Genomic DNA, 25781 nt, shown 5'->3' on the forward strand with positions numbered 1-25781 from the left:
GTGTTTTAAAGGCTGGGCTTTTGAGCCCTTTGAAAACTTGGCCCCAGGTGGTTTTCATTAGAATGGCAAATTCATATCTCAGTGAATGGCATTCGGGAACCTGCTGAACAGGCCAAACTCTGCCCTCAGATTTCAGTGAGATTGCTTAGAGCAGTTGAGCTTTATCATATACAAGTGCCAGGAGGGTAGAGATTTCCCAGAAGTAGAAGGTGTGGTTGGAATTAAATCCTGCAATTGTTGCTCAGCACTGGGGGCTGAAGTACTGGAAACCTCTGCCAGTTTTCCTGTTGTGGATATATACAAGGCTACTGAAGTGGCACAAATTGGCTCTGGTTCAACTTCACTGGTCCTTCCAGCAGCTGGATTTTTCAGCGCTCCATAGGGAGCAAAAAAATGTAGAGGTATTTGCTTGGGGGTTTTATTCTTTTTCCCCTCTCAGTTGTGCTTCTGCAGAGGACTTGATGGACTTGGGTGGTCTTTGCAGAAGCATCATTGTAAGAAACTATTACCAGTCACGCTATCAGTGCAGCAGAATTTACAATCTGAAGGTTGGGTTTCCCATTAAAGGCTTTGTGTGTAGCTAGTAATGTATTTTTTTCCAGATAAAATGTGTGGAATATATTATAAATACTCTCTAAGCACTCAGATGTTTCAGTGTGCTTACTGCCGGTTTTTCAGAGATGCTGCTTTTTGTACAAGGTATTTGTCTTTAGGATGAAGGGTATGACATGAGCTTGGATAGGAGATCTGGAGGGGCTTGTTTGTACCCAGTATTACTTGAACTGACATATAAAGCCTTGCTGCTTTTATGCATGTCGACAAAAGGAATCTTAAGCAATTTCAAAAACCTGCAGAACCTGCTAGATCTCTGCAGAACAAAGGTGACAAAAGGCTTGTGCAGAAGCAACATTTTACTTACACTGCTGCCTTTCTCTCCACAGCCAGTGGTTTAGTGTACTGAGTCAAGTCCATGCATCCACAGAGCAAGAGATCCGAGAGATGCATGATGAGCAGGCAAATCCACAGAATGCTGTGGTAAGTCTAAATCTGAAGAACTTTTCACACCAAATATTTTTAGAAAGCAAGGAGCACTGTGGTGACCATAGCTTCTGAGAGTCACAACCTAGGTTTCCTTAAATGCGGTAGTAGCTGTGACACTGGCTAGAGGCTCCATGTCCTTGACCCTGTAGCTATACAAAAGAAGAGCCTGACTTCTGATTCCTCTCCCATCATTCACCTTGATGAAAAATGAGTGTTGGTTGGGGGGGGTGTTTTTTTCTGGTCCAGTTCCCTATCACACCACAGTGTATGCTTGAGTTTAAGGTTTTGTAAAGGTACAGATAATGAGTAAATTAAAAACCCAACAGTAGAAAATTCGAGATTTCTCTGGTCCTGCATTTATCATTCTGTACAACATACAGTGGGAATAAATGGAATAAATTTGGAACCTAGTATCAAGCAAAGGGAAATAAAAACTTCTGCTTAATGGCTTCAGCAGTTTGTTCTGTGAGGAAGCCATTTACGTTGGGGTGGCACTTTTAGGTGAAAAATGCAAGCAGGTTTGGAAGCGTAGAAAAATAAGAGCAATTTTTGAGCAGCCTCCAGCTTAACTAGAGATAATCTTTTACTGGTTCTATTTATCTGAGTCTCTTAGTTTTCCCCTCAGTAGTTTAAATGGCTAAGAGAAACTGATGCCTAAATCTGCAGTTCATTTTGCTTGATCAAAGCTGCTGCTCCTTTCACCTGTCTCTGAGAAAAATACTGTGAGTAATGTAATAGTAAATGTCTTCCTCCTCTTCTGGTTGGATATTTGTTTATAGGGTACGCTCGATGTGGGACTAATTGATTCTGTCTGTGCAGCTGACAATCCAGATAGGTAAGTAAGAACCATGCCTGGTGACTTTTCTTTCTACAGGGATGAGAATTATTTCCCAGAATAAAAATCTCTTATAACAAAGACAATGCGGCATCAAAAATAACCGTCAGGATATTCTTAGTTCTTGAACAAGTAACAGCATTTTAGGAGATAAAAAGTAATCTGGGTTCAGGCTATGACTCTGGTGATAGGGTTACTGGCTGTGAGGTATTATTTGTACTGTAAGAGTTCATTCCAGTCTCATTGCACATGTGTGAAACAGCTGGGTTGAAGTTACTGGTTTGTCCTTGGCCTGCCAAGGCACTGATACCACAAGTAACTGTGATTATAAGCCCAGGTTTCCTAAATGATACAACAAAAATGTCCAGCACTTTCAAAATGTTAAGTCAGAAAGGCATTTCTCCTGTAAGCATTTTTCACACAGATTTTTTTCCTTCCCCCCTCCCACCTCACAGTTCTCGGAGTCTAAATCAGTGATGGAAGGTTTTTCAGTTAGGCAAAGAATTTGACTAATACAGGGAATAGATTATTTTTATCTTGACACATATGAACCCACTATTGCAAGCTCAAAAGAGAGAAGGTGAGCAGAGCGCCCTTTGAATCTGTATTCAGAAAGAATCCCAAGAATGGGGTTTCCGTTATTTTCCTAAACTGGGGAGGAAGAGGGGGAAGCCTGGAAGGTTGCCTACTGTTGATCATAATCTCCTGTTTGATAGCTTTATCTACCTTAGTTTATACCTTAGCGCTCTCCTTTTTCAGTTCTCTTGCTACAGCTCTTCTATAGCTTCTGTCCTGTATATCACATTATCCAGCTTTCTAGAGTGTGCTTCATGTAGCTCAATCTAAAGCTGCCTCCTCTTCACACCTTTTAAAACACAGTCCACAAAATCCTTCTGTTCAGTTCACATGCCCACTTGTTTCCCCATCCACCACTCCTCCTGAATAATGCACCACTTCAGCACCACAGTGAGCGTGACCAAAATGTTGGATTCTGATCAATCCCTTACTCCCTTCTATGGCACTGGTGAGCATGAGCTGTAGGTAACTCTTAGATAACTTTTAAGGTAATTTACCCACTTCTCATGTTACTTGATTTACTGTAACCTCACTTCACACAGTTTTCTAATTTTTCCTCTTAATAATTTTATTTACTTTTTTCTTTATCCTGTCATCCATCTAGCTTTTACATGGCACACACTGTTTTTGGAGAATGGTATCGTACTTGGGCGAACCTCTCCATCCCCATAAACAATTTTTTGATTGGTTCTATTTTCTGTCCGGTTACCTTCTTGCAAGAACTGTAAAAGGAAGGCCCTTGAGCTTCTCGTGCATGGGGTGGCCCAGACGGCATCGTTCCCATTTTCTACATCTGATACAGTTCTTAAAAACCGTGTGTGTTCTGGGATAAAAAAATTACTGGTAAAGGGTTAAAGCAAATGTTTGTAGGCTGAAAACCTTGCCTTTCTAATCCAGACAGCCATCAGCACAGTTCACTTGGGCTGGTTCTTCATGCTTCAGTGAATCCTGGTGTAGGATTGGGTAAAAGCCAGACTCTCATTAAAAATAGATTGTACTCTCTGCAAATTGGGTTGCACTGCATTAAAAATAAAAGAATCTGTGTTCACATGCTGCTTCGCTATAGACCTTTGTAAATTGTAGTTCGTTTTAGCTAATGTAACTACTGAAGCAGACACGCTAAATAGATCTGACCCTGAAATAGAGTTCCGATTCACATCCAAAGCTGATTAAAGATTGGACGGTTTTTCTGCCATAGATTTATTTTGAGATGGGACAAGTTGCAATTTAATGTAAACTTTCCCACCATTCAGAACCCTAACATACTGGTGTGAATCCAACATAACTGAGCCTTTTCAAATGCTTAAATTTTTTTAGGTTTACTGGTGTTGAAATAAATGCTTTAGAGGTGGACTGTATTTGTCTGAATAGAACATGCAAACAATGGAGAGTGTTTGTGGTTATAGCGAGTGAGGTAAACAGTATATATGTTGATTGTAAAGGCTTTTTCAATTTTCATTTATTTTCATAGACCCAATTCATTTGTGATCATCACTGCTAATCGTGTTCTTCACTGTAATGCTGACACTCCTGAAGAGATGCATCACTGGATAACCCTTCTCCAAAGGTCGAAGGGGGACACTAGAGTGGAAGGACAAGAATTCATTGTGAGGGGTAAGAACGGAGTGGGGCAGTAACAAAGTAATTAACATCCATGAAGCTTCGAAGAGATTGTTCCCACAATACAATCTGAGTAATATACTAGCATTGCATGGCAGTGTTGGAGCCTCATCTTTGTACGGTGGTGTTTAGTCACAAATTAATACAGCTGTAATTATACTCCTGCTAGGCCATGTAAGAAAACACTGTAATGATGACAAAAGCTATTTTGTAAGTTGACAAAAGAATTTTTCTAGGTAAACAACAAAGTTGAAAAGTTTTCATATTTAATTTTATGATATCTTCATCATTTCATTGTTTGAGACTTTACTCAGAGTTGTTTAATATGTGGGCTAAACAATTCACATCATATTTTTGTTGCTGTTGAAAGTGTACAACTAACTTTTAACAACCTAATTTTGTCCAACTCTGTTTAAAAAAAAAAAAAAAAGTGATTCAAATTGTGTCTTTAACAGGATGGCTACACAAGGAAGTAAAGAACAACCCAAAGATGTCTTCACTGAAACTAAAGAAGCGTTGGTTTGTTTTGACGCACAATTCTTTGGACTACTACAAGAGTTCGGAGAAAAATGCTTTGAAATTGGGTACACTGGTCCTGAACAGCCTCTGCTCGGTGGTCCCACCCGATGAAAAAATCTTCAAAGAGACAGGTAATTGTTTGCTCTTGTTCAAATATGCTTTCAGTTGCCTTCTGTCCTACTACCTAGTAATGCAACCAACAGTGCATAAGAACATTTTAAATGGATTATTATGGTTGCAGTTTGAACAAATCGAGTTCCTAAGTCACTGAGGCATTTTACAGGGAATTACTGGGCAAAAAACAGAGGTAATAATGTATACAGGAGTAAATCTTGTTCTCGCCAACATTCAAGTTATTGTAGACTCACACTGCTGCTAAGTTTGTGTGAACACTTACGCTTACACATCAAAGACCTGAGGAAAGACATATGGGTAGCACTCTCCTCATACATTATTTTATGTGCAGAGGAAGTATGAGGACTAACATTGGTGGAGCAAGTATAGGGAGATCTAGAGTAAGAGTCCAGTTTGTGCTAACCTACATACTACATCTGAGTCAGCTCCCCTGTGCATTTTCTAAACTGGTTTTCAACTTGGAAGTGGCCGTTTACAAATGAGAAGCGACTGTTGACAGCCCTATGTAATCTCATTGGGGTCAGTGACACTTCAAAGAGGCTTTCGCTAGTGAAAGATGAAGTAGACTTTCTTTAATTGAATCTGCTTCATAAAAAGCCTATACAATGATGCAGAGAGAGAAATTGAACTGAAATGCTCTTCCTGTCATAGTTGCCACTTCACTGGTGTGAAATTAATGACTTTTTTACAGAAGAGGTAGTTCTTTAAACCTGTTTGTACGTGTACCACAGACAATGAAAGACTCTCGCATACAAAGCAAGACTGTCTCAGATTTTCCTGTTACAGACAGGACTGGAGAAGTAGGGCCCACACGCCACAAATAGCTAACAGTATTCCATAGTGTTGTCTTATGGTCACTTTTACTAAGATACTGGATAAAATGCAAGGCTGCGTGATGGTAGTTGTACCCTGAGATTACTCCTAGGCTTTTTTAAATGAGAGAATCACTTTTAATACCATAGTATCTGTATTATGGTACTTAATTACTCGTACAACTTCTTAGTTCCTGCAAAACTGCCAGCATGATCCAGAAGGCAGCACTCGGGGTCTGATGGGACTGCAGCTGTTTTCAGATAGATGTTGAGGTATTTTTATAGATACAGCTTCTATGATTAATAATTTTTACTGTTGTGCTAGGTTATTGGAATGTAACTGTATATGGACGCAAACATTGTTACCGTCTCTATACAAAATTGCTTAATGAGGCGACCCGCTGGTCAAGTGCCATCCAGAATGTGATTGACACAAAAGCACCAATTGATACTCCAACTCAGCAACTTATTCAGGATATTAAGGTAGGCTCAAACAGGAGGGCGTGGGGTGGGAAAGAATGGCTGCTTAAATATTTGAAATCAGTCTCTTTTTTATGTTGGCTTTGCCATATGGGGTAATACAGCAGAGAATGTGAGTTTTAATCACACAGTGACATGGACTGAAATCGTGGAACCTGAATGTATTCACTGACCTGATAAAGGAATTTCTGTCTAAACAGTAAAAGAGCAGAGTATGAAGTGCAGCTTGGAGGGCAAGAGGGATAACTTTTTCCAGGAAAACAGTAACAAGTTTTACTGGTTTGTGTAACTTAACAGATGTTGCTATACCAGGCAGTAGAGCGCAGTGTGCAGGTTCACGAGTTAGCAGACCTGTTTGGCTGTGTCCACAGTGAGCAGCACACCAGGATGTGTACTAGCCAGCTCCTGCAATTTTTTTTCATTATGTATCATTTCTTGTTCTGTGATAGTACAGGCTAAACATTTCATGTTTCTGCATGGCAAGAAACATATTCAATTAATGCTTACGGCTTTATGTGGTCCTGTTAGAGACATTGCATGCATAGCCAGACAATGTATTTCTGGAGATTTTGCTAATCTGCTTTCAGGAGAGAGGACAATGATTCTCAGAAGAGACACAAAAAAAAAAAGAAAGGTCCTAAATTCCAAGACCATGAAGGCTGTTCTTCAGGGCAGTAGAAATATGTGGAAGTTCAGGATTGATAGAAGACAGTGGTCACGCATCTGTCAAACTTGGCCTAAGAAAGAACAGTGTTTACGTGTCAGAGTAGGTGCATCAGCTTTACAGCAGCAGTTTTTCTGGACTGTTTTGTTGTGGTAGCTCCCTTAGATTCTAACTGAAAAGGTCAATTAGTTATGCTGAAGAAACATTTTTAAATAAAACTTGAATACAGATGTCTTAATTCCAGTTATGAAATACTGGAGTAAAAACGATTGTAAAATGAAAACACGCTTCAAAAGATTTCATGAAACTTCATTTTTGTCTCCTGCATCTCTGCTGTGGTTTGTTTTTCACTGCACAGATAAAGTAAGCTTATGCAAGCTCTGAGGTTAGCAGATACTGAGCATTCGTAGCCCACAGAGTGCTATGGGAGCCACAGTACCCACAACTGATTTAGCACCAAATAGTGTTGGTGACGCTGATGACTAATATTGTCACAGCCAACCTAAAGGCACAAAGCATTGCATTATTTTTAATGCTGGAATCTAAATCCTGCCTTTTTTCTTCCCCCAATAGGAAAACTGCCTGAATGCTGATGTGGTTGAACAGATTTATAAGAGAAACCCCATTCTCCGTTACACTCATCATCCGTTGCACTCGCCATTACTGCCACTGCCGTATGGGGACATCAATCTAAACTGTAAGTTTTTCAGTCATAGAAACACTTTTCTTTATGAAAGGCTAAACCAGAGGATGGGATTTTTTAGTCAGTGGGCTATAGTGAAGTAATGGTAGGCAAAATATATTTTTATAATACAAATAGACACATTTCCCTGTTCTCTTTTGGGAGGTGGAGCACAGCAGTTTGTCTAGCATAGAGCCATGGGCTTGTGGTGCTCCTGCACGGATGTTAGGGAAGGGAAGGTTGCTATTGCTGCTGTTATACAAGTTCGTTGCCCTCACCGATGCAGTTAAGACCACCGAGTTTGAAAAACCTTGCACTGAAATAAGCAGCTAAACCCTATTCATTTAGTCTGCTTCAATCCTATTCTCCTTCTTAAATTACTGTTGCTTCCTACCTCATGAGGGGAGCTGCAGCAGCCACAACTTCCAATTAATAAGTGTAAGTTTCATCAGTTGTGATGGGAAGCATTATTTATGTGAAACAAGATTTGAGTGGACATTATTATAAAAAGTAATGGGTCATTTACTCCCGAAACAGGTGTAATCATGTCTTTTAATACCCTTGGCTCAATCACTAACTTAGCAGTCTGTTTTGAATGAATGGTTCAGAGCTGTTGATGATTGAGAATTTAAATGGATTTGCTTATCCTATTTTGCAACTGTGCATTAAACAAGATATGACTCTGACCAGAAGTTTCATCCTTGGGAGGAGGGTGGGAGGTCACAGGTGATTAAGAGCTAAGGTATTTCAGGTAAGACTTCCTGATAACTCAAGTTACATCCTTCTGCCCAAATGACAAGGAAAAGGAGGATCCTAGGAGAAACCTTTCCCTTCTCTTCCCCCTCCTCCTCTTGAGCTGGTTGTCCCATGCAGGAGTGCAGCATGGTTGCTCTCTATTCCCCATGGACAGGAATGGCTAGCTCCCTCTGAGGCAGAAGTCTTGCCAAAGTCTTCCCGTACTAAATGTAGCTCCACAGATGGACTGATGCTCAGTTATTGCCTTGACTTGCAGTTGAGTTTAGTTATTTTCTGTAATAGTATAATGTCAGGTTAGAAATTTCATATTCATAACATATGTCTGTACTGTGTTGGGCTTTGATGGTTAGTAGGCCAAACTGATTCAGACATCAGAGCAATCTCTTCCATCTCTTGAACCCAAGAACTGCATGGTGCTTTTAAGAAGATTGTGAAAGTTGTTAGCCCACGCTGAATAACCTGTAGTACAAAAACAATCGCCACCTTTTCCAGCACTCAAAAAGCAAGTTGCAGTTTCATAGCAATGATTTAGTTTAGTAGTATTGTTTGGGTTTAATTGAAATACTACTGCTGTAGACAAAAGTGATGCCATGTATCTTTGTCACTTTCCATAATGCAGTTGTGCTTTACCTCACATATGCTCTGATTAGATTTTCTTGTTCTTGTGACAGCGAAAAGTGATAGACACTTCAGCAGTGTGGATTGCTCTGGAAGGAAGATTCTCCATCAAAAAACCTCTGATGAAGCACGATACACATTTTAAGTTATGTTGTCAGAGAATGTCAAAATGGGATTTCATTAAATTCTTATCAAATCTCAATAGCAACATAGCTCATAAAATGAGTTTGCATCATACATTTGAAAGGGAAAAAATCCATTCTAATATCCTGCATAATAAGGGTCACAGAATAGCATTAAGCAATTCCTATGTTAACCCTGAGTACTTTCTCTTTCATATCTCCATCTAAGCACCTTTCTCCCTGTTTTTCTTTTGTAGTGCTGCAAGACAAAGGCTACACAACTCTGCAGGATGAAGCCATCAAGATATTTAACTCTTTACAGCAGCTGGAGTCTATGTCTGATCCCATCCCTATAATCCAAGGTATCCTCCAAACAGGACACGATTTACGACCTCTTCGAGATGAGCTCTACTGTCAGCTCATCAAGCAGACCAATAAAGTGCCTAACCCTGGGAGCGTGGGGAACCTGTACAGTTGGCAAATACTCACCTGCATGAGTTGCACATTTCTGCCAAGTCGCAGCATCCTCAAATATCTTAAGTTCCATCTGAAAAGGTAAGAAGCTTTGAACTAGTAGAACAAGAAAAGAAGTTTCTTAACTCACTGTTTTCTCCCCCACAACTTGTAACAGTGTTTAAACATCCTGAAATGAGACGTGAAGATGCATTCACTTAGTGAACTGGTCATGCGAAACAATGAATCTAAAAAAAAAAATGTTGTAAGTAAAGCGTGTATGGGTTTATTCTCATTTGAAGAATCAAGCAAAACCCCACTAAACTGAATGCATAATTTGTTAACATTGACCAGTGTGGGGGCTTTCTGTGATTGTGTAAAGCTGCTTAAATGACTTGCAGCCGGTACCCCCAGGTCCCATTCTCAACTGTCCAACCTGTTAAAAATTCTTCATCCTGCTTACCTTAGTTTTGTGAAGTATGCATTGTGCACATAAAAGAACATTAGAATTTTAAAGATGTATTTGATGTCAAATGTCTGTTTGCAAAATCTAATTTTAAGACATTAGTGACCATTAAAAAAATTTTTGAACCTTTTTGACGGTTCAGTGCTAACCAGAATGTAGAGTTCCTCTTGCTGTTATCATGCAGCAGAAGAATCCAAAATCATTAGGAAAGTTAGTCCACTAACAACAAACTGTTCTCAGTAATTTAGAAATCATGTCTGTGTTTGTCCTGGAGCGTGGACTTTGTAAATCACTTTCCTAAATGTAATTATTTTATAAATATTTGTAAAATGCTTCTATTGAAGATACACCTTTCAGCCAAAGTAAGATTAGTGAAATACATCAACCACTTTATATAATTGTTAAAATGAAAAAATCCAACAGTGATTCACTTTCTCAGTTTAACTCAGTTCATAAACTGGTCTCCCAGTTAAAAAAATTGCAGCTGATAGAACATTTGTAGGTTGGTTTCAGTATTACAGATGCATAGTCATCTTAAAGCATTGCTGTAATCCTGCAGTAATCTTTTTATGCCTTGCAGATCACACATCACTGTACTTCTTCACATAAATTAAACTGTAGTAGCTCTAAGCAGCTGGTATTTTATCACTGGAAATACTACAGAAACACTCCGTGCTGAAAGCTACCTGAATTCAAGAGTTTTCAGTAATTAAGAGTTGAGTTCATTAAAGTTGTTAGTGAATACTCATAATACTAACTGCTGAGCAGTAAGGTCTGGAGAGAATCTTTAAGAAAATCAGGAATAGAAATCAAGTATCCCAACTGACACTACCACAAAACTGGGCAGTCAAAAATTCATTTTATTGCTTTTTTCTGAAGTACCTTAGTGCAGTTTTGTATTCATTCAACAACAGTTATTGACAAAAAGGGGCGTTGATTACAAGAACATTTTTACAGTTACTTCCTGTCAAATCTGAGTCATTACAAGGTAGTTAATGTTATAATGGTAGTTCAGTTTTTGCTTTCCATTAGGTTTGTAGAATAAAATGATGAACACATGTAAGTTGTCCCACAGTAACTCACAAGTTAGTACACTTTCCTTGACAGTGAAGATAAACCTTTGAGCATGTCAATGAAATAGCTTACTGGATACATAAGTACTCAGGAAAAAAATCCATTCTCAAATAAGTAAACTTTCTGTTTCACAGACTGGCAGCTTAAAGTAATAATATTTATCTCACAGGATTCGTGACCAGTTCCCAGGAACTGAAATGGAGAAATATGCACTTTTTACTTATGAATCCCTGAAGAAAACCAAATGCAGAGAGTTTGTGCCATCGCGGGATGAAATAGAAGCTCTGATCAGCAGGCAGGAAATGACATCCACGGTTTATTGCCATGGTGGGGGCTCCTGTAAGATTACAATCAACTCGCACACTACAGCTGGAGAGGTGAGCAGTGGTGACAGAATGGCTTTGGCACAAAATCAGTGTGTCCCTTTACGTGCCAGTTCCAGCCAGTAGCAGTGTTAAACTTCGGAAGCACGGGGGTTTTCTCCACTGGTCTCTCCTTTCAGGGGCGGGAAAGCTTACAGAGCTCTCCCTCCAACCCCTCAGCGTGTTCTGAAGAAATCCCTGCTATAGAAACTGTCTTTATTCTTCAGAGGATTACCCAACTATAGTTCCCTCTTACAGGAAAAATTACAGGAAAGACTAACCAATTCTGTAGAGGCATTATAGGAATGACTTCAGTAGATACGTGTGTTTTTGAGAACCAAGTTGCTTCCTAAAGCTGGAAGACTCTTGCTGAGTTGGTAGAATACAGGGGTTATATCTGCCCAGGTGACAGCACACACATATTCTAAAAGAATCAGCATTATTTAGTATAAAAATTAAAGTGGGATTTGACAACAATTAATACTGCTGATGATGACATGTTAGCAACATTTTTAGTCTAATGTTAGACTGAATTAGCTCTGAATTTTCTTCTAATTATTTGTCTTAGTCTGTGGTGCTGCTTTTCCATGCTATGTTTTTTTCATGTGCTGTTTTTCATTAGGTGGTGGAAAAGTTAATTCGTGGCTTGGCCATGGAGGATAGCAGAAATATGTTTGCTTTGTTTGAATACAATGGAACTACTGATAAAGCAATTGAAAGCAGAACCATTGTGGCTGATGTCTTGGCAAAGTTTGAAAAGTGAGTGCACTTCTCCTTCTCTCTCACCACTCTAATAAGTAGCAATTAAATAAATTTCCAATGTCAATAATGCTGAACTTTCTCTTGCTTGTTTGTGAGGATGCAGCTGACTTACACACATGGCCAGTTCTGGAACAAAAGCATCTTCACTCTTTTTTTTTCTTAAAGGAATTAATGAGCCACCTATTCACTTGTGTTTGGTTTTCCTCTGTCTCAACACCAGTAGAGTAATATTTCTCATCACTATTTCCACATTTTCTTTTCCACTACTACAAATTTTTCCACCATTACCAGCATTGTGGCTGCCCCAGTACTGGGAGAACTGAACTCCAGGCAGTCATTGCCATTCTGACTACCCATTGCCTAGCTTCATGTGGAAGTCACCACAGTGCAGCCACAACATTTTCTTACCAGTAAGATTGAAACCACCCATAGCACCACAGGAATAAAATGTAATACAAGCCTAAATACCCATTTGTCATCCTTATGTTATATACATGGCAATCAGCCTCCTTTATCCACACAATAACGGGGCAAAAAAAGGAATGTCTAAAGTGTTGTGCAATTACATTTTATAACAGGACTTAATAATGTTGCTTTTATCAACACCTGACTGAGCCACAAATATAAGTTTATTAAGAGAATTTGGCTTAGAAACAGTTGACTGAGAACTGAGTCGACATTTTTAAGTCCTTGATTTTGCTCTAGGCTCTAAATACACACACCTCTTCCTGCCGTGCACCCCAAATGACATCAGTCAGGTCTACTGCTGAAAACAATTAGCTCCTGTCAACAATACCAGATCGACAGCAAGTGTAACAAAGTACAAGTCAGCTGATGCCTTGCTTAGATTCTTCAGGTGTCAATTTAGAAAGGAGTTTGATTTCACAGATCTGATCTCTTTCTCCCTCTTCACATACCCGTGCAGGCTTGCTGCCACTGCTGAAGCTGGAGAGATGCACTGGAAGTTCTACTTCAAGCTCTACTGCTTCTTGGACACAGAAAACGTCCCAAAAGATAGTGTGGAATTTGCCTTTATGTTTGAGCAGGTAAAGAACAAGGGTTCCATTTTGAGGTACTTTCAAGAGGAGGAAAAAAGCAAGAGATCTAGGCAGCACAGAGAGTGTTTTGATTATGCTTCTGTTTAACTAAATGCACTACTACTCAAGCATCCAGTGCAAAGAAAGTAATTCAGTGGTCAAAATAGGCTTATCCTGGTGTTAAGTGAAGCACATATGATTTACCTTGTGTTATGACTTTTCTTACTTCTGCATTACTTGTGAATTGCTTTATGTATAGTGGTAAAAAACTGGATAACTGTGTCTAAGCTGGATAACAAAGAAAAGGGTAATACTTGCTTTTAATTTTGGTCTTATGAAACCATTTTCTTAAGGAAGTGCAAGAAATCAAGTGAAAAATGTGTAATTGACAAGCATTAGAGACCCATGTTGGCAACTGTACAGAACTAATTGAACAATAGCCTTTTCTCTTTTTAAAAACTGATTGGTGTTTCATAGGCACCACAGTAAAATCAGTCCAGTCTCAGCAGTAACCGTAACACAGCTATGATGAGCAGAAATCCACTTAATGAATGTGCTGAGCTCAGAATGAGGCCATATTGCAAAACATTAAATAAGTGAAATGGATTTATAATGAAAATTAAATGCGTCAGCAGTTGGATTTCTATTATATGAAGTCCTGTAGTTGCTCAGAAACTCTCACTGATGGCATTTATTTTTGTTGATTGACCTCCTCCTTTTCTACTATATTGCAAATGGCTAAAAATTCTTCCAGTGGACAGCTTCTTTCAAGTGGGCACTAGAGACGGATAAAGGCTTCTGTGTAAGGCTATTTGCAATGCCAAGATGCTGATGTTCTGTTGTTAAGCAAGCCTGATGTGATCAAGAACTGACATATTTCAATTTTCATATGTATGAAGCTTTTTCTCCTCCCACAGGATCAGAAACATCTTCACTGTAATAGAGTATTTCTTCCTTGTTCACAGTTTAGGTTTTAAGGCACCATATTACATCATGACTCTACCAAAAGTCTTCTTCCAGAGCTTACTACTGTAGCTCAATCCAGAACTGCTTATTGCTGGCTGAAGGACCTGGGCAATAGATTGCCTTGGTTGGGCTTAGAGACGTTGCCATTCTGACTGTCTGTCTGGTTTTACATACAGAGGAGTCAGCCAGTTAATGCCTCTGCTTTGGGATGAAGTTTAAACAGTAAGAAGAAAATCCGTGAGAGCTCTGCATCAGATATTTTACATTACATTATAGGTTTAAGAGGCAGATTTAGATAGTTTTCCGTATGAACAACTAAAACAAGCACATTCGCTGAAGCAGATTGTTTTCATGCAGCATTCTGTGCTGACTGGTGTTTAGCCAAATATCGTAGGTCTGGCCAAGACCAATAGTATTTCAGTTATAAAGCATGGCACATTCAGTCCCTACAATGACTAGTACAGCAATACCTTAAAGAGGTGACTTAGTACATTCTAACATCAGTTCTGTTCTTTTTTTCCTAATTGTCTGCTTTTGATGTCGGTCATCGACTTTTTTCAGCCAATTAAGGCAGTTACCTTTAGTCATCAGTTTTAGTTCTGTAATCTCCATTATTTTAAAGTGTGAATCCTTTAATTCATAAGGCGCTGAAGAAAATCTTGTAGTTCTTCTTTCTCATTAAAATACTGTCCTTCCACAAGACAGCTCTTTCTTCTGCATGTGTACAATCTCAGGGAAACCATCTTGCATGTTTAAAAGCACATTTTGTCTCCATCCTAAGTGTACACCTAAATTAATTAGCTCTTAGATGTGAATTCTCTCTGTGTGTTTACTAAACTGCTTGAAATTCCTGCATCTCCAGACATGAGGCATGTTTGTTTCCTGTATTAGTGTCATATGAAAAAAAAAATCCTAGCTGCTGCACACTTCCAAAGGTTTGAATGGGTGTGCAAAGAGCTAGGATTTGAAGGAGTCGTCTTGGTTCAGAATCTCATCCCTGATGCTACAGACCACTGTAACATATAAACGTTTTACTAACTTTATCTGGGATCCATTGAAGACCTACTGTTTTCCCTCAGTGAGGTTTATTACAACGCTGTCCTAGGGCTTTGCTTGTTTGGCTGGAAACGTCAGTTTTCACAGCCAGGCTGTTGGTAGCAGTAAGCAAAACTAGATAGCCATTTCTTCCTAATGCCCTCGAACATAGATGGCTTCCTCCCAATCAGGTGTTTAGATCCTGATTTCCTCCCATTTTACATTTTATTTTCCTTTTCAGTAATTCAGTTGTTCTTATATGTGTGAGTTCACTAAGAGCTGTGCTAGTAACAGTAAATCCCGTTTAGCAAGTTCCTCAGTTGCCTTGCAGTCCTTCTGGTAAACCCTGTCTTACCCAGTTTAACAGATTTGCCAAGAGATTGACCACAATTGATTTATTTAATGGATCATTTATTTCAGATCCTGGGTTTGCCTGCCAGTAAATTGACTTCCCGTTTCTCTCTGAGTCCTTTCAAAGACCGGTTTGTACATAAAAAGCTACCTTTTTCCCCTTGATAGGCTCATGAAGCTGTGATTAGAGGACATTATCCCGCTCCTGAAGAAACCCTCCAGGTCCTTGCAGCTTTGCGTCTCCAGTACCTTCAGGGAGATTACACTCTGCATACCACCGTACCAGAAATGGAGGAAGTCTATCCCTTGCAAAAGCTGAAGTCTCGGATTACACAGTCTACCAAAACATTTACTGCAGCAGAGAAGGCTGAGAAGAAACGAGCCAGCTTTCTTGAAGGAACATTGCGGAGGAGTTTTCGCAGTGGCTCTGTCAGCAAACAGAAGGTTGAGGAGGATCAGATGTTAGACATGTGGGTCAAAGAGGAAATCTCAGCTTCCAGGACTAGTATTATTGACAAATGGAAAAAACTCCAGAGGATGAACCAGGAGCAGGCTATGGCCAAGTATATGGCTTTGATTAAGGAATGGCCTGGCTATGGCTCAACACTATTTGATGTAGAGGTGAGTACAACCTCCTGAACACTCGGAACTACAGTTTATATTGTTATCTATAGATGTATCGAGGGAACCACATCTATAGATGATGGTTTCATTACAGAGCAGGGAAACCATAAATACAGTATCACAATGCTCAGACAGCTGATGTAGTAAAGTGTTAGATAGTAAAAGCATACTCCCATTAGCAAGCACTGTAGCCATTTAAATCCACTAGTTAACCATGAAATACAGAGGGACAGAATGCTAGCCTGATGGGTTGCTCCTAAACAAGTTTAGGAGAGGTGTAAAAAGCTACGTTCAAAGAGGGACAAGCAATATGCACTTTTTAAAAAACAGTTACAGACAAGAACCTCAACAGTAAGTGTTGTGTGGCTCCCACTGTTCCCTTTGCTGTTAATCTGCATTTTTTCCTCTAGTGTAAAGAAGGGGGATTCCCACAAGAGTTGTGGCTTGGAGTCAGCGCTGATGCAGTTTCTGTCTACAAGCGTGGGGAAGGCAGGCCTCTGGAGGTGTTTCAGTATGAACACATCTTGTCATTTGGTGCACCGCTTGCCAACACCTACAAGATTGTGGTGGATGAGAGAGAACTGCTTTTTGAAACTAGTGAGGTAAGAGCAAGAAGGAATTTTGTTATTGTGGTCTTCCTGTTCTGATAGCCAGGCTACTTAGTAATTTAAGTAATTGCTGCAAATGTTACAGATTTATTCACGTTCCCTGTAAAGCTGAAGGGAAGACGTAGTGAGATGGGTAGAAGTGCTGAGTGTTTTTGTTTGTTTAACTGCAAAAGGGATTTGTTGAAAGCTTGACAGCTTTATATTGTTAGCATCTAAAGAAATTCATTCGCATGCTGTTACCTTACTAAGAACTTTGCTCTTTATACTGTTTTGGCAGGTGGTTGACATTGCAAAGCTGATGAAAGCTTACATCAGTATGATTGTGAAAAAACGCTACAGCACCTCTCGATCAGTGAGTAGTCATGGAAGTCAGGGCAGCTCCAGGTGAAAACAAAACCAGTTCTACTGTGCTCTAAATAGAACGTATCGCTGCTTGGCCTCAAAATGACCTGATGATACCGATCCCATCTGTTGACAAGCTACAAAGAACCCGAGTTTCCACGGAAAATATCTTCAAGCATTCTTTTAGAAAGACCACAGGGTGGGGAGGGGAAAATCAGCTGAAATAGTCACATACTAGAACTGCTGGCTCGTTCAAAACTTTCCAAAGCATTATTATCTTCAGTTGATGTAACAAATGCCTTAAGACTTGATCCACTGCAATACAAGCAGTAATAAGTGCCTTACAATATTAAACCCAATTTGTATCGACCTAAAATTGCTGATAAAAGTCAAGAGGATTTTTTTGTCCTTCCAGAACACTGAAAACAAAGTTATATTCATCAATTCTGCACTAATCTACTGGCCTGTATACATGTGGGAAGGGGGAGGGAAGAAGACCAAGGTGTATTTTTTTTGGAGAGCTGCTGGCAGCCTTCCTGATGGACGCCGACATTTTGTTTCCCCTTGCTTCCATGGATGTGCACATTGTGCATGCGTATTTGAGCTGTCAGTAAAATTTGACTAATTTTATTCTGTATTTCACAAGTCTTTTGAAGCAAAGGGAATAAGTATGTGCAATGGTGTAAACAGTCTTTCTGTACATTTTAATAGTTCAGAGTTATAGTTGTTACAATTGTATGGTTACTTTATAAGCAGTTTTATTAACAAGTAAGTAAATTCCAAAATTTTCATACATTGATTTTACTATTGCAAATATGTATTACCATATAAGTAGCAGAAGTCTGCATTCTGTACCTGCTGTATTATAAAGAGAGATGTAGCTGAGAATATTTATAGACTACCCTAATATGGAAATACAGTTATCAGTTTAATACTCCATAATGTCAGCTTACGTTTTTAATATTAATTTTTTCTTTTAAAGACATCGCTCTTTTATCTCCAACCCAGACTGACTGCCAAAGGTCAGAGCCCTTCAGAGTTGACTAGAGAACGCAACGTTATACAATGCAACTGCTTTTATATAGAGTTCGCTATTTTGCCGGGTTGCCTGATGAAGGTTCTTGACAGTACCCTGTAAATAAATTGGGGAATATCAGCTAATAATAAGCTGATTTTGGACTTTTATTTTTGTACAGAAATACTGTAATATAAGGCAAAACTTCAATCAAAGGTATCTTTTTGTCCACAGCAAAAAAAAAAAAAAGAAACCTGAAAAACCTTACTGTTATTAAAATCCTCAGCCTTTAAGGAATCATGCCTACTTACTAAAACCAGCCAAACAAAAAAAAAAAGGCCAGCAATAAAGAAAATATACGTGATGTGCTCTGTTTTCACTTCATGCTGAGTTGGACTTGCAGCAAAGCCCTTATTTTGTCTGTCTTCTCAGGAGCCAAGCCAGGAGCACAGCGTAGGCTATATGTATGCTTTTGCTTGGGAAGGGTGCGCCTGCTTTGTGTTGTAGGGGGGCAAGTTTCCGTCTGAGATCACAGCTACTTCCTTGATCGTGTGATGTGTGTCAGTTACACCATCAGGACAGAGGGGAAGGACTGCTAGGCAGTGCCACTCCATGAGGAATGTGCAAGTAAAGCTTTTGCTGTTTGTGTAGCCCTGATAGTACTAGCCAGCCACAGCATGGTAGTGTGCCATGCGCTGCCCTCGTAAATGTATATAGCCTTTATAGACTACAAGGCCTGCTATGAGAAATCCTCCACCTTCCTCCAAGTGGCAGATAATTTTAGTCACTCCATCTGTGACACTGCCCCTCAGCCCCTAAAAACTTGCTAAATAACACTACGAATTTCATGTCTCCACCCTCCCAGTAGAGGTGAACTTATCTAAGGAAGACAAGAAAAAAAATGAGAACTATAACTCCAGTATGTATAGCTACACATGCACAGAGTATCTGAGACTGCAACATTTCTGATTTTTTCCATGTGCAAGTTGTTTAGAAAGACCTTAGCTGCTCTTAGCAAAGCATCCTTGGAATGACCCAATTTATACACTTCAGCCAGCGCAGCAAGAAGGTTCAGATCTAGGTGCTATTTGTAAACATGCTCAGAGACGTCCCTACCACATCATCATCATTAATTGGTCAAAAAACCAGGAATATACAAGGCAACGGTCTTGTTCAGGGTCACAGTCTTGAGAAGCTGACGCCATTTCTCCAGTCCCAATTCATTCATCCTGACTTCTGGATGCTATCAACCATTAGTAGGGATGTTTGCTCTTAGTCAATACGCAGAAGTGCCTGTCACTATATCTAAGAGCTTCTCTTCATTCATGCCAATTATACCAACCTGCCATGCAAATCTTACTTCAGTTACTGTTGAGGCAAATAAAAGCTTTCATAACTGTTGATACTCACAAGAAAGAACGCGCAGTTTATCAACATAAATACTGCATAAATAGATATACAACATACACCTGGGTTTGGAAGTGAGAACAGTGTTTCTTTAGTTATAAAATACTTAAAAATTGATTGAGGATCATAGAATCATAGCATCGTTTAGGTTGGAAAAGCCCTTTAAGATCATCCAGTCCAACCATTAACCTACACTACTAAGTCCACACTAAACCAATCAAGGGTAGACTAGACTAAGGAGATGATCTATTCTTGCAAATTATTTTGCTTCAGTGAAAGTTTATTCCAAGAATACATGAAATTTCTTGCTAGAGCCAGGAATTCTCTCTTGCCTATGATCTCTTCTGTTAGAGTAGCATTTGAGCATATATGAAGAAAGGAGAGGAACTTTTGTCACAAATCAGAACACATTTTTATTTTATTCTTGTTTTGAAATAAAGGTTTATGTTCTCAAAAGAACAAACATCATAGAAGCTTACCACTACTTACAAAAGAAATAGTAGATCTGTATTGTATTGCAGCTGCTACATGCTGTAGGTTGAGTGCATCAGAAATCACAGAGAACTGAGTATTAGAAGTTAAGGGGTTCTAGGAGAAACACCATGCCTTGTCCAGTCCCTCTAGAGAGAAGGGGAAATTTATGTGTTGCAGTCTTCAGGACTTGAAACGATCATACATTTTCTGAGAAAATGAAAAGCAGTCACTCCTGCCCCCTCGCCTGGCTCCTGCTGCCCATCCCTGCCTTCGGCACCAGCCCCCACCGTGGTGCTGCTGCTCGCTCCACTCCTCCCAGGCAGCTACACTAACCCTCAGGGCGGGCACAGTGGCTTCCCGCACCCTCTGACTGCGCCTGGTCGAATACAGCCACAGCAAGAAAGGCCCCGGGACCCCACCGGCCGGACATGCTGCGAGAGTGCAGGCTGGGCAGAAACTACGCAGCCTGGCCTAGAAATAGAGTAGCAGCTACAATGGAAACGCAATTGTGTATTATCTTCTTAGCACGCCTTAAAGCTGGCCGTGCCTCAGTTCCACCTATATCCTCTGGCTTCAGTCTAGCACTTTTCCCTGTGCCTTATAATATGCATATATCCATTTGTCAGGGTGCCAGAATTCTTAATAAACTTAATTACACAAGTTTTATACACAGGAAATTGCTTCACCCGAAAAGTGTTGCATCAGAAACCTAGGTTTCAAGCCCCACATTTCTGAGGCATACGGCTGTAACAGGTACACACAGGTTTGCACCTGTACAAAGACCTAACACAGACGTGCTACAGCGTTGCAAGTCCTGCTGGCCTAAGTCCATTCTACAGCAACTCGGGCAGAACAATGGCAGCTTCTTCAATGCTGACAGACTGTTTCTCATAGCACGTGCACTCCAGATTATTTACAGCTCTTTGAAGTAAATACAGAAGAGTACCAACCAAATATGACAGCACCGTCCGGAATATAACTAATTCTGCATCATGGCCAGCCCTAGAAACCCACGGCATTGCACTCCATCAGATACAGCAATACAGCTACTAGCTGTGCTGCAGCACAACTGTATTTTTCTCTCACACACACGGCTGCAAGGTGGGTGAGCTTGTGGGGATGGGCATTTGCAATTGGTTCACGGGACTTTCCATCTACCCCTATTTCTTTCGAACTACTGAGTTAAGTTAAACTCGCATCACAAGCAAATCTCTAATAATGTTTAGTCTTGAAGGAATCCACTGAGAACATCTCCCACAACACACCACAACAGATGCAAGGCCTTTGGTACAACGCATCAAAAACTACACATGCTACTGAGAAGCAAGCAGAAGAGGGCAGCAGCAATCCAAAGAAGTGAACTATACTGAGAGCAGTTCTATCTGTAGTGTGATTTTACCTGGTCTTTAGCAAAAGACAACGGGCTGGGGTAGGAGAAGGCGGATGGAATCCTCTTGTCATTCTCGCTGTCCACCAGATGTGTGATGAGGGCAAGCAACAGCTACTCGGGCTGCTTCTCAGACATGCCAACACCCCCATCCATCTCTAGCTTTGGGCAATCATAAAGTGAAAAATACATTAAGCATCAGAGGGGCTGGAGAAAGGGGACACCAACAAGGCAAAGACTGAAACTTCAAAGGCCAAGGTTGCAAGTTTCTAACAGAACAGTTACTCTTTTTTATTGATACGGTGGGGTGCGGGTGCTGCTTTGTTTAATCCTGCTTACTTGCCCACTGTTCAGAACACTGTTCCTTAACTTCTCCATTTTTCTAAAATTTCTTGTCTAAAGTCAATTCATGACCAAATTATTTGTTGCTGTTCCAGCACAATCTTTTGATTTTAGTAATTTTTCCTTCATGTATATATTTTTACTCACTCTTCCCTCCTGATACATTCTATAAGTAGTTGCATCATCTTCTAGCCTTCATTTTGCAAGACTACTCAAGCTAAAACTTTTTTTAAAAATAAACTTTTCTCAAAAGCGAGTTTTCCATTCTCCCTCATCAGCCTCATAGCATCTGTCAGCATTCATTACAGTTTAAGTTCTTTAAAAACGAAGGAGATGGGAATGGTACAGTGTTCCAAGCACCTGACTCTTGCTTTATAACAACAATACTGATACTCTCATCTACTTAGAGTACTTCACCTGTATCTGACAATGTCACTAGTCTTGTCCATAGTGACATCCCTTTAATTCTGCATGGGAATTCTAGGCTGATAAAAATGAAAGGAGGGGACAAAGGGCCAAATTTAATCAACTAAGAAGACTTCAACTAATTTTTGAAATTAGTTCCCAAGTATGAGATTTTTCATTCTATGTTGTTACATCTCATTTCTCCTACTCCTACCCATAAGAGCATCCAGTCCTTCCTTTATGATTATCCTACCTAGTTTTGCTCCATCCACATCAAAACACTGTTCTGACAATCATGCCACTAATGAAAACATTTAAGAGCATCTCCAACCCATCCCTGGAACATAGTTATTAACTTTAGTGATTTAGATTAGCAAAGTCCCTCAAAAAAAAAAAAAATCCCCCTTTTACCACCTTCCCACCCATCTTATTTTTGTAAGAATTCATACCTTCTGTATTTTAAAACAGCAATTCTCAAATTTTTAGATCGCTTCCTTTTTGTCCCATAAGACTTTATTTTTCCTTTGCTGCCAGTCACACACACACATATATCTCCTTGGCAGACCTTAATCACAGTCCTGATATTTACCAACTGGCCAACAATAAGATCACAAACATCCTCACATTTGACTGTGTCAGAACTGAAAAATGGTAGATGCCAAAAGTAATTTTATTTTAAAATCCTGTCTTCAAGATCTCTTTTCTCAATTATAAGGAAGGATCTTGTGTGCATTTTGGGAAATTCAGTAGAAAGGGGACTGAATCGGTTTCGCATTCCAAAATTTTTTCTTAATTTTTTTCTTAAATGCCCTTTCTGAGAGAAAATTTCCCTACCCATGCTACCACAGTCAGTCTTCTAGGTACAGTGCCACAATCCAGCTTTCTCTAGCTAGGCACTACCCTAGCCTTCTCCTTACTAGGAACTTATGGGTTTACTAAACCCAACATTACACCCAACTGTCCTCTCCACAGATTGCCACTAGGAATTTCTTACCTTTTAACCTGAAGGGAAATTCCCCATTTGCTGCTATCCCTCGCCAGAGCACACCGATACACCCACTGCCCTCACGCAACCTTAGCTATACAGACCACAATTTGTAGCGCTTTCCCTGGCAGCAGCTGGGGGTGCAGTTCTGGCTACTTACACAGCAAACATATTCTCCTCTCCATTCTCAATTGCTCCCAATTTTCTGTGTCCCACGCTTCTTCCCACTTTGAGAATCTCTTGAACTAGTTGTAAAACAAAGCACAGCATCAGACTTCAACTCTTGATAATCACCCACATAGCCCTGCATCTAAAAAGTCAGTTCATAAAGACACAGAAGTCAATGTAATAATCAAATGCATCGAATTACTTTCCTCTCCACAATATTTAAGGCATTGTATAGTTTCACCACAATACTAGGGGTTCTGCTTAGGTCACTCTCCCTAAAAATAAAGCCAAAAGACTAATGTACATGCTTCCTGACTCCCAGTGATTTTGATTCTTCCTTGCCAATGACAACTCCCATATGAGCTTACCTGTTTTGTAAATTCTAAACAATTGCTAGAATCAAGAAAGTTGCTGGCCTGCTGTCAGGCGGAGTTGACCAAAGAGTGGAGCTAAACCTATAAAGTCATTATTGACTCTCTAGCACAAATACTCAAACAGATAATGCTATATAAGAGATTACAATAATTAAGTCCAAAATTAGATCCATGAAAATCAATTTTTCTTCTTGATCTTCCACATGGCATTATTTAAACAGACAAGAGCAGCAACATAGTTTGCTGTTGAACACCTATAAATTGTTGTATAAATATTTTATGAGATTGCTGTACAATACAATTTCTGGGCTAAACCCACTTGTTTTCAGTGCTTTCTTAACCGGCTTTGACCATAGCTGTTGAGCCTGTCAACATACATTTTTTTCTGCAAATGCCTTTATCTCAGGTCCTAAACAGTTACATCAGAGATATCGTCCTTTCTAATTTAAAGCTGATCTGTCTTCATAATCCATCTAATGCTACACCAACAACTCAAAATGTAGAAATTTACATTGTTATGCTAGCTCAATTCTATAAAACCTGGATTCAGAAAAGAACAATGCTGCATTTGAGAATGGAACATTTACTACTGTTCCCACACACATTAACCATACAAAAATGAATATCTGATGCAGGGGTATCAGAGCATCCTGATCATGATCTGTATCACCAAAAAACTAAAACAGAACAATAAGCATGGTTCTTCCATCCATTACTTCATTGTTGGGTTCTACTCTTAAAGCTTTGAGTTCACAGACATTAAGAAACAGCATAACCTAGCAGAGAGGGAAAAAACACCCCAAATATTAACATTTCTGGATAAGAAGCAGCATCAACATTCATGTAATTTTGTCACTCATCATTTTTTCATCTTGTACCACCTGGTAATTTTAGCTTACAAAGCCAATAGGTCCCAGGAATTCTAGCTGCCCAACAGATAAACATTTCAGTGTAACATATGAGCATTTTGAAAAGCCCAAATTGGGAAACTTTGATTTTGCTTAGCATGCTGTGTTCATTTATGTATTTTTTTCTCTAAATAAACATCTTTGCAGACCCAGTGTCAAAAGCACCAAGTTTTAATTTTGTCCTACCAACTAATACTGTCTACCACAATCCAGCGTAATTATGTATATGCTAAGCAGTCTCCTAACCTCAGGTAACTAAATATTTCTTTTTAAGGTCACTTACAGGCTTTTGCAAGCACAGACCTTTCTTAAGATATGTTTTATAAGTCAACCACAGTTTTGATTTGTAAATTACAAGTTCTCATGTTTTTTTCATTATTTATAGTGGGAAAGTACCTGGGAATTCTGTCTGAGATTGCACTCTGCTTAGGCTTGGCACTGCACAAACACATAAGAGGTTAACCCCATCTGTAAAGACTTCAATCAAAAAGAAAAGACAAAGAGCCGGTCAGGAAGATACAAGGAGCATTAAGTGTATAAGGAAGATACAAGCAATCTTCCCCCTGTCACGCACCAGGACAGTGGGAGCACTGAAGGAGAACGCCGGTCTCTTCACACTCGGCCAGTGCTCCATTTTCTGGATTAGTGTAACTTCAAAAAGCCAGTAGAAGCAGTGCAGGCATTCTGAACAGCATCATCCTGCTGATAATAAGGTGTCAGGTGTTTGGTTTTTTTTTTTAATTAAGGTCTCCCATAAATTGTCCTTCCTTTTTAGATTTAAAAAAAGGAAAACACAAATTCATGAACACGAGAAGTCAAAAGAGAGACAAAGAAGAATAAAACCAACAAACAATCCTCATACAGTACCAAACAAGACCTTAGTGACTAAAGTTCTTTTTGTCAAATATAATGTGGGACAAGATGTACTTTGCTGGATTTGACACACAAAACTTAAAAATATGTTCATTTTGCTATCCTATGTTTACTTCAAGAAGGTGAAAAAAAAAGCAAGAAGCAAGGCTGATGGCTGAGACAAACAGCAGAGGGCAGCCTCTATAAATAAAGTGTTTCTGGATTGATGTTCCCTCAGACTAACTGGCAATTAATGCCTCTGAATTTCCCTGCATTTCCTTTAACTACAATTAGTTATTTAGTTGCAACAACCCACATGGCTGTACTGAAGCCCAAAACCTGGAATATTAAACTGAATGCTTTGTTTTTGAAGCATGTGGCAGGGAACGAGAGTACAATAGGACTGTTAGTGCCTGCCATTTTAACTGATACACACACTTGTATGTGAAATACTTTAAAAGGTACGTCAACAGTCCTAATTGCATTTTGCACAACATCGGACAACACTTAACACGTTCCTGCTC

The 25781-nt window shown here is 39.6% G+C and overlaps 1 protein-coding gene across 1 annotated transcript in view; it reads left to right on the forward strand.

The window, feature by feature from the left end:
- The window catches only part of MYO10 (myosin X), a 134703-nt gene extending 117717 nt beyond the window's left edge, over positions 1 to 16986 (forward strand). Inside the window, exons 29-41 of the mRNA XM_075705032.1 lie at positions 942 to 1035; positions 1821 to 1876; positions 3924 to 4066; positions 4528 to 4722; positions 5864 to 6021; positions 7256 to 7379; positions 9118 to 9415; positions 11023 to 11230; positions 11838 to 11974; positions 12903 to 13023; positions 15535 to 15987; positions 16401 to 16592; positions 16876 to 16986. Of these exons, the coding sequence (XP_075561147.1) occupies positions 942 to 1035; positions 1821 to 1876; positions 3924 to 4066; positions 4528 to 4722; positions 5864 to 6021; positions 7256 to 7379; positions 9118 to 9415; positions 11023 to 11230; positions 11838 to 11974; positions 12903 to 13023; positions 15535 to 15987; positions 16401 to 16592; positions 16876 to 16986 (2290 nt within the window). The remainder of the gene's footprint in view (positions 1 to 941; positions 1036 to 1820; positions 1877 to 3923; positions 4067 to 4527; positions 4723 to 5863; positions 6022 to 7255; positions 7380 to 9117; positions 9416 to 11022; positions 11231 to 11837; positions 11975 to 12902; positions 13024 to 15534; positions 15988 to 16400; positions 16593 to 16875) is intronic.
- The last annotated feature ends 8795 nt before the right edge of the window (positions 16987 to 25781 follow it).

The sequence above is a fragment of the Pelecanus crispus genome, chromosome 2 (assembly GCF_030463565.1).
Source record: "Pelecanus crispus isolate bPelCri1 chromosome 2, bPelCri1.pri, whole genome shotgun sequence".
Classification (NCBI taxonomy): Eukaryota; Metazoa; Chordata; class Aves; order Pelecaniformes; family Pelecanidae; genus Pelecanus; species Pelecanus crispus.